At 36.1% G+C, this 12,999-nt stretch overlaps 1 protein-coding gene across 6 annotated transcripts in view; it reads right to left on the bottom strand.

Moving 5' to 3' along the window:
* Osbpl9 (oxysterol binding protein like 9) overlaps nucleotides 1–12,999 on the bottom strand; it is a 135,466-nt gene that overhangs the window by 88,664 nt on the left and 33,803 nt on the right. For all 6 annotated transcript variants that reach the window (XM_026381764.2, XM_026381770.2, XM_026381780.2 and 3 more), the window contains one exon: nucleotides 8,061–8,139. In XM_026381764.2, the coding sequence (XP_026237549.1) occupies nucleotides 8,061–8,139 (79 nt within the window). The remainder of the gene's footprint in view (nucleotides 1–8,060; nucleotides 8,140–12,999) is intronic.

Below are 12,999 nucleotides of genomic sequence, written 5' to 3'. Positions count from 1 at the left end.
TGTTTTTTAGAATATTTACTATAGTGGGTAAATGGTCACAATATAATATTTAAAATTGGAAAGCTAGATAATTTATTTACATGGAATGACTTACTCTTATAAAATCATACAAATAAACAACTAAAGAATTAGAAAGAAATATACAAGCATGTTAGTAACAATTATCTTCAGGTGGCAGGACCAGGAGTGATTATTAGTATCATCTTTATACTATTCTATATTTTCCCAGAATAAATATACTGCATCCATGTATAACAAAAAATATTTAAAATATATACATATATAAATTACTAATAAAAATAAAACATCCTCTCTAATCCTATCTACTCACTAAGCCAACTAATCCATAATTAAACCTGAGAAGATTATAATTTCAAATATTTAGGGAAGACCTTGAGCAGAGCAAATTAAGAAGAAAGGCATGGGCTGGAGTCATAGCTCAGTGGTAGAGTGCTTGCCCAGCATGTGTGAGGCACTGGATTCAATCCTCAGCACCATATAAAATAAATAAATAAAATAAAGGTATTGTGTCCATTTACAAGTAAAAAATATTTTTTTAAGAAAAAGGCACACCAGTTAGACCCAGCCCTCCTACAGTAATATAACAAACTCCTGATTCATGAATCTAATAGTGTTTCCCCACTTAACACCCATCGAAATAATAGTGTCTAATTAGAGAATTAATTATAACTTACTTCCTTTACATGTCTGTAAATGATTTTTTTTGGGGGGGAGATTATCAAAAATTTCCTCTGCAGGAAATTTTTTAAGTCAATAGTTAAAGTGAAGATAATTGCATCTGCTTGTGAGTTATAATGCTGAGATGCTTATTTTTAAAACAGAAGACATTTAAGCCCACAACTATGTTTTAGTCTAATGATTTACTGTCTATTCTTCTAAATGATTAATCATGCAGACGTACCATGCTGAGCTGATTGATGTTAATGCAGTGGGAGCAGCGACATCCTAATATACTTGATCAATATAACCTTTCTAAATTAAACACTTTCCTTCACCATAACATTAACCATTGCATCATTTGTAGTAATTCTGCATTTTAATAAATAAGGAAGCTCTAACAGAGGGTTGAAAAGATTGGTTATCAGAACCACCATAGTCTTAACTTCTACTAAGACTTATATAGTTCCTCAAAGTTCTTCACATTTAAGCACCTTTTTAATGTCTAAACATGCTACATTTTGTCTTAGCAAATTGCTACTCTAAAGTATGCACAAATACATTGTAAACAAATTTCATACAAGAAATTATTTTGGAGAATATATTCCATAAAGGAAGTCCTCAGTAAGTGCCTTGAAAGCAAAAGATGATTTTATGAAGAACTAATGACATACATATCCATAATTCTCATCTTTAAAAAGTTCAGATTTTTCACATACCAGGTTTGCTGATGGCTAGATCACAGCAAGAAACAATCTAAGAAGTGAGAATGCCTCACTTCTCTTATCTATAAATTAAGAGTAATTCTATCCAATGTATAAGATTGTTAAAAAAGAAAAGTGGAATAGTATGTGAAACCTCTGACTCCTGACCCACAGTTGTCAAACTTTAAAACACACCTGAATCACTAGAGACAGCCCATTCCCAGAGTTTCTGACTAAGCAATGGGGGTGGAGAGGGCAAGAACATGCATTTCTAATAAGTTCCCACATGATGTTGACCTCCTGGTCTGGAACCACACTTTGAGAACCACTGATCTAGATTGCCTTGGGCACTGATTCTGGCTCTGCCACTGAACTTCCCTGAGATTCAGTTTCTTCAACTCTAAAACTAGAAGTCATCAATCATAACTTTCCTATGTTCATATATGAATACACGTCCAGTTTAACTCCACATCATATATAACCAACCATAAGAATGGGAAGTTATACTGCATGTATGTGTGTGCGTGTGTATATATATATATATATATATATATATATATATATAGTCAAAATACATTTCTACTATCATGTATAACTAAAAAGAAAAAATAACTAGAAGTGAAACAATCTCAAAGTTATGGAGTTTAGTAATTTTGTAAGTGATGTATGTTGTCAGTTAAACAGTTAGTGGTTCATAATAAATATTTAGATGTAGTAGTAGTAGCTATTGTTACCACCACTGTTATTGTTACTGTCTCTACTAAGTAATGGAACATGTAGAACATTAAAATCACCATATTTTAAAATTGCATTAAGTGGCATTGATTTAAAATTTCTTTTTTGATAAAATGATAAGTCATTATCAGCTAGTTGACAAATCTCTAAAATAATTCTGTAATAACTAATTAAGAGAGAATGGCTATAAAGTACAAATGTGGTGTTCAAATTCCAGTTCTGCCTTATAACTCTGTTTGTGACCAGTTTCCTTATTTATAAAATAAAAAAAAAATAATAGTACCTACTTCATAAAGTTGCAAGAACTTCATAGTTTAATAAAGATAAAACTGAGTAGAGGGCTGACGATAAACCTCAGTGGTAGAGCGCTTGCCAAGCAAGTATGAGACTAGGTTTGATTCCCAGCACAACAAAAAAAACCTACCAGGCGCAGTGGTGCACACCTGTAAAAAAATCCCAACTGCTGGGGAGGCTGAAGCAGGAGATTGTGAGTTCAAAGCCAACCTCAGCAATAGCAAGGCACTAAGTAACTCAGTGAGACCTTGTCTTTAAATAAAATACAAATAAGGCTGAAGATGTGGCTCAGTAGTCGAGTGACCCTGAATTCAATCCCCGTTACCAAAAAACAAAAACAAAAAAACCTGAGAAGTACCTAGTATAAAATAAACATTCAATAAATATTCACTATCATTATCATCATTCCAATATACTATGCGGGCTGGGGCTGTAGCTCAGTGGCAGAGTGCTTGCCTAGCATGTGTGAGGCACTGGGTTCAATCCTTAGCACCATATAAAAATAAACAAATAAAGTAAAGGGATTCTGTCTATCTAAAACTACCAAAAAAATTTAAAAAAACTGTTATGAATCATTACATATATTAAATCATTAAATACATACAATTTTATTTGAAGGTAAAATTTAACTGAATTTTTTTTCCTTATCACTGGTATGAACTATATTATGTTAAGCTACATGAACTGCTGATGAGAGACTACTTTTGATCTACAAAAAATGTAATTTCAAATGGTTGAAACTAAGAGCTTTCATCCTACCTTCTCTGATCATCCCTCTGAGCCTGCTGGCAGTTCCATCCCAGCGTGACCCAAGGTTTAATCCCCAGCTCTCACTTTGATCTCCCAGATGGCTCATACTCACTACTACCACGGTTTTTACCAAAGATTGAAAAATCCAAAGGTTTTATCTAGCCCATAGATGCACTTTGTTTGACCAAAGTAAAAATATTTTTACATCTAGAGACTTAAATCTGGATATTTCACATGCACATCACACTCAACCTGACTGGCAAAACAAAACTAAATAAAAACCAACTCTGGATTTCTGGCTTCTCTTAAAAAAACATGGACTGGCCATCACTGGGTAAGCATTACCAAAAGCCTGTAAGTATCTATAAGTAGCAGCTACCCTTTGAACAGGGTATCAAAGCTCCAAATTGCTAATCTTTTTTTTTCTTTAATATTTTATAGTTGTCAATAGACCTTTATTTTATTTATCTATATGCTGACTATCGAGCCCAGTGTCTCACACATACCAGGCAAGAACTGTACCACTGCGCTACAACTCCAGCCTGAAATTGCTAATCATTATCCAGCTTCACCCTTCACTCGTTTACTTCCCTGCCTCACTCTTGGACATTCAAATTTTCAACTTCTAGTTCCATCTACCAGTAATAAGCTGATGATAACAACTCTCCACTTGCAGCTCAGACTCAGTTTCAATTACCATCATTTGTGTCCTCAAATATAAGAGGACCCCTCGCCACCTCTGTTCTTCTGGATTCTCTATTTCAGATGTTTACAACATCCAAGAGTTAAGTCGAGCCAAGAACATCACAGTTGCTACTCTTAATTCTCTTGTCTCCCATTTCCCAGTTCCTAGTGATTTACTTCTAAGAATCTCAAATCTTCTCCCTTTGCCTTCCCCCATTACCATTACTTTAATTCATTTGAGGTCCCATTAACACTCAAAGTTATTTTACTATGAACTCTTCTAGCCAATGGCAATGCCTTAGATAACTAACTACCCGCCTTCTCCAGGACACTGATCCAACAATTAGCCATTTTTCTTTCCCACATCATCAATTTTTCCCTCTTTACTGAATTGCTGCCAACAACACAGGAACATGCTATTATTTTTCTTATCCCCAAATTCTCATGACTATAAATACCACCCATGTACCATATGCCAATGAGTCCCCAAATTTATTACTCCAGCCCAAACTTTCCCCCTGAACTCCACACTCCAACTGCCTACTTGACATCTCCATTTGGCAACTGGGTGGACTTCTAAAACTTGTTTAATAAACATGTCTAAAGCTAAGCTCCTAGTGCCCACATTCCCCCTCTCCAAAACTATTACATCCTTCAATCCTCCACCTTCAGTTAACAGCAACTCAAACCAAAAATCTTGGTGTCAACTTTTCTTTCTATCACATGCAAAATGAAAGGAACTGCAAATATATGCAGCAAACATTATGCTGAACTAAAAGAGAGACACACTATATGATTCCATCTAGGAAACAAGCTAAACTATACTGATAGAAAGCAGATCAGTGGCTGTCTGGGGACAGGGGTTGGGAGTGGGGACTGACCAAAAGGGGCATTCAAGCAATCTTTTGGAGTGATGGAAGTGTTCTATATCTTCATTGTGATGGTAGTTATGAGTAAGTAAATTTGTCAAAACTCACTGAACTATATAATGTGTACATTTTATTTTAGGTTAATTACAGCTCACTAAGGTTGATTAACACACACACAATTTGACCACTTCTCATTGCCTCCCTACCCCTACTGCTATCACATGGGAACTATCACACTCTCTCTTCTAGGTTCAACGCCTCCAAAATACTTCCTCTTCTTCTATCTTTGTCCCTCTGCATATTATTTTCAACAGAGTGGCCAGAATGATCCTGTTAAAACATGAGTCACAGGCTGGGGTTGTAGCTCAGTGGTAGAATGCTTGCCTCGCATATGTGAGGCCCTGGGTTCACTCCCCAGCACCACACAAAAATAAACAAATAAAAATAAAGATATTTAAAAAAAGAAAAACCATGAGTCACATCATGTCACACCTCTGCTCAAAATCCTCTAATGGCCTTTCATCTCAGTAAAATTCAAGGTTCTTATAAAAACCTCACACAGTTGGGCTCCTGTTACCTCTTGGATCTCATCTCCCTCTAGTCTCCTCAATGGCTATCCATATTCCATCTCAGCCAACCTCCTTGCTGTCCTTTAAATATGGCAGGAAGGCTCTTTCATACATATTACTCCCTTGGCCTGAGTGATGTGCCTACCCACCTCACTCCTCAACACAGTCATTTAACTTTTCCCCTCATTTTCTTCAGCTCTTTTACCAAAAGTCACTATTTCGGTGAGTCTTTTCCTGACCACCCTATCTAAAATTTCAACACACACACACACACACACACACACACACATTCCTATTTCATTTTCTCTTTTCCTGCTTTATTCCCCCAACTCAGGCCTTATCAATTCCTTATATTGTACTAATATCTTATATACTGGCTTTCTCTCTACTGGAATGGATAGCCCAAGAGGGCAAGGAGTTTTATATTTTTACAGATTAATGTTTTATAGATTAATTTTAGACCAATAGATGTTGCATGCATAAATAAATGTATCCTTAACTTTCCCTTTTAATAACTGACAGTAGAGTGGGTTTTATAAATGCATCATTTTTTAAATTTTTAAATATTTTTTTAGTTGTAGGTGGACACAATGCCTTTATTTTTATTTATTTATTTTTATATGGTGCTGAGGATCAAACCCAGTGCCTCACCCACACTAGGCAACCACTCTATCACTGAGCCACAACCCCAGCTCTCATCATTTAGTTTTAAAAATCCTGGCATGTTAAATAAAAACTGGACTTGGCAGGTAGCTTAATTGTAGAGTACTTGCCTACCATGCATAGGGCCCTGGGTTCAATCCCTAACATCACACACACACACACACACATAAATTAAATAAATAAAAACTCTAGCATATTTAAACATGTTAATGCATATCAGCCAAAATTTGCTTTCACTTCTTATTAAAGAATTTAAGATAAAACATTGAGAAACTTTTAAAAATTTGTAGAGATTTTCTCATGAGCAATAAATGTGAAATATCTCTCATTACTGCCAAAAAAAAAAAAATTGCCTTACTACTGAGTTCTTTGCAAAAGCTAGATCTCATGTTGCCTAAAACTCCTATTACTATTAAGTAGAAAATAATCAGTCTGACAGTCTCAGAACTAAGAATTCATTTTTAAAATATACATAACTCTTATTTATCTTTATCATTTAAACAATCCATTAAGGAATATCTTGTTTTATAAGCAAGTCACATCAATATGAGAGTGTTAAAGTGTAGATCAGTTTAGCATAAATAATTTAAAAATAAATAAGAAGATAGAAATGCCTTTGCTCTAGAGACTCAAGTCACTTCTCCTTTAAACAAGCAAACACAGGTTCTTGGGAGTCCAAAGGAGGTGCCTCTTTAGTAAATGCAGAGGAGAAAATTCCATATTGCAGCTTTTACCTACATCTGCAGCTCTTGCTTGAAAAGCATTATTCAACTTCATTCAAGTAAAGAGTTCCAGTGTGTGGAAATTATCTGCTTCAGTTTATAAGCAGCTTTTACATACTTACCCTAAAAATAAAGACTGGATTTTCATAATACAATTAAAACTGCTTTATGAATTAAAATGTAGAGGAAAAATTCAGAAAAGCAACATTATTTAATTATTTAACAGCTCTGAATAAAATAAGTTTACCAAACAGTAAATATTTTAAGGATAAACAGGAGAAAGCATTAAAGATATCACTACTAAGTACATTGGTTTGTTTTTATTGTATATAAGCAGCATATTTTTCTGTGTCAATTTCTCAAACAAGACAATGAAGAAAAACACCCTCAATATAGCATCCTATCACAGAAGGACAATAGCTGCCTGCAGACCTCATATTGTATATCTGATCACTGTTAGACTTCCTAACCAAAACATTTTTAAACTCTAAATTTATTTAATTCATCTTGGTATACCTAACATTTATAACAGTGTATTATCACTTGTAGCTCAGAGAAAGTGCTAACATCTCCAAATCTTTCCATTTCTAAGTTTCTTGGACTGCTTTAAACATAAAATAAGAGTTTAATTTGGATAGACAAAACAACAAATATTAGTACCAAAACTAATAAGTACTCCTAATGGAAGAGATGCATTAGCACAGATCATAAAAATTGACTTTTATTTGCAGGTTTAGAGCTTTCAAAGCAAGATGAAATGAGAATGATCATACAGTACCTTACCCTTTCTACCGGTGAACCATAGCATGCAATGCCGAAACATAGCAGTGGCAGATGGCATTGGTGTTATTAACTATAAAAAGGATAATAGCAGAGAAATGGTGGCTGGCATACAGACACAGAAATGCAGATGAAATGAATGCAAACTTGTACTTCTTGAAGCAGAGCAAAACCTTAAAGCCAAAGGTTGCCGCCAGCTTCAATTTAATTTACATTTTGAGTTTAACATGGACAAACACTGCAACCTTCACAATCAGTCTTTAGACTCTTCATGCAGAAGCAGAATCACACTCCTTGATAAAGAAGATCAGCAACCTTCTGTAAACACAAGCCAGCAGCAGCAGCAGCCCATTACTCTTTTTTCTGATTTTTATCCTTTAAATTTTTAATCTCCAATTGCCGCCAGTCCACAGTCGATTCAAATAGATCTGTTTCCACTGCAGATACAAATCCCTGCCTAACCTGCAGTACCACTTCATCCAGAACGTTCCTGTGCATTCGTTCATGCAGGATCAGTTGCAAAACCATTCAAGTCATTCAGCAAACAACCCAAAAGAGAAGGAAAGAAGCAGTTGGGACTATGAAGAGAAAGAATCTCTTCTTTCAGCTCACCCTGGAAATGGAAGGTTTTCTGATCAACAGTTATTGTGAAGGTGCTGTCGTCCTCATCGTCTATACCAATCACAGCTCCCTGTGAAACAAAGAGCAAAATCCCAATAAGGCAAACAATGACATCAGCAATATTCACTACTGCTACAGCCCAGGAATACTCAATGCACGGAGGACACTGGAAGCAGGCTAGACAGAAAAGCTGAAACTCGAGTTTTGCTGAAGGAGGGAGATGCAAAGGAAAGGGGCTGGCAACACAAGTCTATTGCCCTGCACAGACACTTTCTATGCCCTGCATAAGGGGCATGGTCCTAGTGGGAGGGGGAGGGGAGACACACAGAAGCTGAACCTGTAATCTGTGTTTAAAAACCAGCCATACAGTCTTTCTAAGCTTTAAATTGCTCACTAAAATGTGAGTCAGAAACCTACACCTCCCCAGGTTGTTGTGAGGCTCAAAGAAGGCAGTTGTTCTTCATCAGGCTGCTTCTGTGTTATGCTTGTTAGTAAAGAAATGCCAGATGACATTTGCTTCAAACACCAATCCCTTTTTCCAGATGCTCTCATATCCACTTGAACACTGCTCTGCTGTGGCAGTTTTCACACTGTATTGTGATTATCTGTTTATATGTCTGCTTCCCCCAACAGAACTGCTATGAGGTCTTGAAAATCTAGGGCTATTTATTTATTTATTGGTACTGGGGATTGAACCCAGAAATGCCTTACCACTGAGCTACAACCCCAGTCCTTTTTATTTTTTGAGACAGGGGTTCTCCAAGTTGCTGAGAGTCTTGCTAAGTTGCTACAGCTGAAACTTGAAATCCTTCTGCCTCAGCCTCCCAAGACACTGGGTATTTATTTTGACACATGGCACTAAAGTACACATTTAGGTAGACCAGTCTCCTCTTGGTTTCTCAGTGAAGTCAAAAGTACATGTTCCTCCTTCCCCATATATTTTTGCTCAGTATTGTATTTCTTGAGCTATTTTCATATTATTCCCTTCTTTTCTGTGAAATGGTTTTAATTTTTGTTTTTGTTTTTCTTTAACTTGTGACCAGCAAGTTTTAAAGATATCTTTCACTTGACAGCTGTACCACAGGTGTACTGGCAATTTCAGAATATACTGATAGCTTGTATTTGTTTTTAAAATTCAATTAATCCTTGATTTAAAAAAAAATACATATTTACATGTATATGTTTTCTAAAGAAAAGAATGAACAACTCTACAAATGATGGGAAAGGGAACTATGTTTATAAGTTGTTTATTTTGGAGATCTGGGGATATAGCTCAATGGGAGAGCACTTGCCTAGCATGTGAGAGGCCCAAGGTTCAGCCCCCAACACCCACTGCACAAAAAAAAATAATAATAATAATAATTCACTTACTTTAAATTGTTTGGGAAAGATAGATAGGTTATGTTTAAATTCTTCATTTTTTTATATTTAACTATATGAATTATGTTAAGACAACAGGAATTAAGGAAAGAAACAGGAAATTATGTAAAATAAGGAGTCAACAGGTCAATAGGTAAATGGCCTTAAGAAATGAGTATAGTATTCCAGACTAGAGAGCATGGGATATGTCAAATGCCCCAAGCGGGTGACAAGAGAAACCATATACCAAAGAAAATCAGAGACTTTGAAAATGAGAATTGAAAAGGTTCAAGAAGAAAAAAAAAAATGCCACTTGGGAAAAAAAGCTACATGTGGAGATTACTTTTGTCCCAGGAATATTTGGTAACAGAATGAAATATTTATTCATTTATTCCCAGAGGCCATCTGAATGAACCTCACCTCTATACAGTTCCATCCATGGGAATTATCTTCCTCATTCCTCAGTTTAAGATTGGGAAGGAAATTTTACTCCTATTTTCAGGTAAGGAAAATATCTCCAGAGAGTATCAGGACTTACCCAAAGTCATACAAAGAATTAATGGCAGATTAATCTCCAGGAAATACAAAGAACTCAAAACTTAATGCCAAAAAAACCAAATAACCCAATCAATAAATGGGCAAAGGCACTTCACAGAAGAAGAAATACAAATGGGTCAAAAAATATATGAAAAAAATGTTCAATGTCTCTAGCAATTAGAACTATGCTTAGATTCTATCTCACTCCAGTCAGAATGGCAATTATTATCAAGAATATAAGTAACAATAAACATTAGCAAGGATATGGGGGGGAAAGGTTCACTCATATGTTGCTGGAAGGAATGCAAATTGGTGCAAAAACTGTGGAGAATAGTATGGAGATTCCTTAGAAAACTTGTAATGGAACAACCATTTGATCCAATTATCCCACTCCTCGGTCTATACCCAAAGAACTTAAAATCAGCATACTACAGTGATACAGCCACATCAATGTTCACAAGAGCTCAATTCACAATAGCCAAACTATGGAACCAACCTGGATGACCTCCAACAGAAGAATGGATAAAGAAAATGTGGCATATATACACATTGGAATATTACTTAACCATAAAGAAGAATGAAATTATGGCATTTGCCAGTAAATGGATGGAACTGAAGAATATCATGCTAAATAAAATAAGCCAGTCCCAAAAAAACCACAAGCCAGATGTTCTCTCTGATATGTGCATACTAACCCACAACAAGGGAGGTTAGAGAGGGGAAGAACAGAAGTCCATTGGATTAGACAAAGGGGAATGAAGGAGGGGTGGGGATGGGAATAGGAAAGAGAATTAATTGGACATATCTTTCCTCTCCTCATGTATAAATACATAACCAATGTAACTGCACATCATGTACAACCATAACAATAGAATCCTAATTACAATAAATTTACTCCATATATGTATAATATATCAAAATACACTCTACAGTTATGTATATCTAAAAAGAATTTTTTTATTTTTAGTTGTTGATGGGTCTTTATTTTTTTTAAGAGAGAATTTTTTAATATTTATTTTTTAGTTTTTCGGCGGACACAACATCTTTGTTTGTATGTGGTGCTGAGGATCGAACCCGGGCCGCACGCATGCCAGGCGAGTGCGCTACCGCTTGAGCCACATCCCCAGCCCTAAAAAGAATTTTTTTAAAAAAAGGAGAACTAATGGCAGAACTAGGACTGGATAGGCATAGTACCTACTTATTCCATGACAGCAAATATAGACATACCTCAGTGGAGAAGCATGTAAGCAGTTTATTCTGGTTAACCTAATTTTGTGGTTAACTGAGTTAACCTTCTAAGTTATCATACATCAACTATTTTTGAGTCTAAATACAAAATATAGTAGTACTTAATAACTAAACACAAAAATATATGCTAGATACATGTTTTAGTCAGCTTTTTCACTGTTGTCACCAAAAGAACTGACAAGAACAATTTTAAGGAGGAAAAGTTAATTTGGGGGCTCACAGCTTCCAAGGCCTTAGTTCACATAGAGCTAGCTCCATTGCTCTGGGCCCAAGGTGATGCAGAACATCATCGAGGAAGAATGTGGTGGAAGAAAGCAAGACATGGCCATCAAGAAACAGAAACAGACTCCCCTCACCACAGACAAAATATATACCCCAAAAATACATCCCCCTCAATGACTCACCTCATCCAACCACATCCTACCTGCCTATAGTTATCACACAGTTAATCCCTATTAGGGGATGAATGCACTGATTAGATTAAAACTCACAACCCAATCATTTCACCTCTAAACTTCCTTGCATTGTATCACACATAAGCTTTTGTTGGAGGATACTTCATATCTAAACCATAACAGCACAGCTCTGAAATACAAAACAACAGTCCCTGCCTCTAGTACAGGACATAAAATGCAGAAATGAGTATAACACAAGTAATCTCATGGGTGAACCTTGAAAACATTATGTTAAGAGAAAGAACCTAGTCACTTAGGACCAAGTGTTATGTGATTATATTTATAGGAAATATCCAAAAGAGCTGGGCACAGTGGCTCATGCCTGTAAATACAGCATCTAGGGTAAGGCAGGAAGAACACAAGTTATGAGTTCAAAGCCAGCCTTAGCAACTTAGCAAGAGCATGTCTCAAAATAAAAAAAAATAAAAAGAACTGTGGATGTAGCTCCTGGGTTTAATCCCCAGTGCCCACCCGCCCTCCCCACAAAAAAAGAAAGAAAATATCCAGAAGGGGAAAATTCATAAAGACTGCAAGTTGATTAATGGTCGCTTCAGGCTAGAGGAGGTGGTGCAATGGTGAATGCTGATGGGTACTGGGTTTCTTTATGGGATGATGAAAATTTCTAAAATTGACTGTGATATTCGTTTTAAAAAATCTGAAAATATTGTCAACATTAACTGCATACTTTAAATGTGTGTATTGTATGATATGTGAATTATATCTCAACTAAGCTGTTGTTAACCCATTCCCAAATGCCTGTTCTTTCTCTCAGGTTCCTTAATGTAAGCTTACCAGTCACCTAATCAACTCAGATAGAAGTCTCCAAGGTCTATTCAAATTCTCCCTCATTCCATCACCACAAGATATGCCCATTCCACCTCTGAACTATTGTTCATCAACTATTTTATTTCAGGCTTTCATCATTTAAGATTGTCTCATTCAGGATGGCTATAAAACAGGCTTTCACCATAATGCAATTTGATTGCTTTCAGTCTGGCCACCACTAAGCAACATTCCTACCCTTTTTATTTAATTTTGAGACAAGGTCTGGCCTCTAACTTGGAATTCTCCTGTCTTAGCCTCCAGAGTAATCAGGATTACGGGCATGAACCACTGAGGCCAGTAAATCTGGCCACCTACTAATCTGCAGCCTTTGCTATCTCAAGAGAAATATTTCTAAAGCACCAACAGTTACAAGAGACCCACATGTGGGCTGGGGTTGTGGCTCAGTGGTAGAGTGCCTGCCTAGCATGCACAAGGCACTAGGTTCGATCCTCAGCACCACATAAATGTAAAATACAAATATTGTGTTCACCTAAAACTTAAGAATA

The sequence above is a fragment of the Urocitellus parryii genome, chromosome 11, assembly GCF_045843805.1.
Source record: "Urocitellus parryii isolate mUroPar1 chromosome 11, mUroPar1.hap1, whole genome shotgun sequence".
Classification (NCBI taxonomy): Eukaryota; Metazoa; Chordata; class Mammalia; order Rodentia; family Sciuridae; genus Urocitellus; species Urocitellus parryii.
The sequence above is the reverse complement of the archived record's forward strand: the minus strand, read 5'-3'. Positions and strand labels throughout refer to the sequence as shown.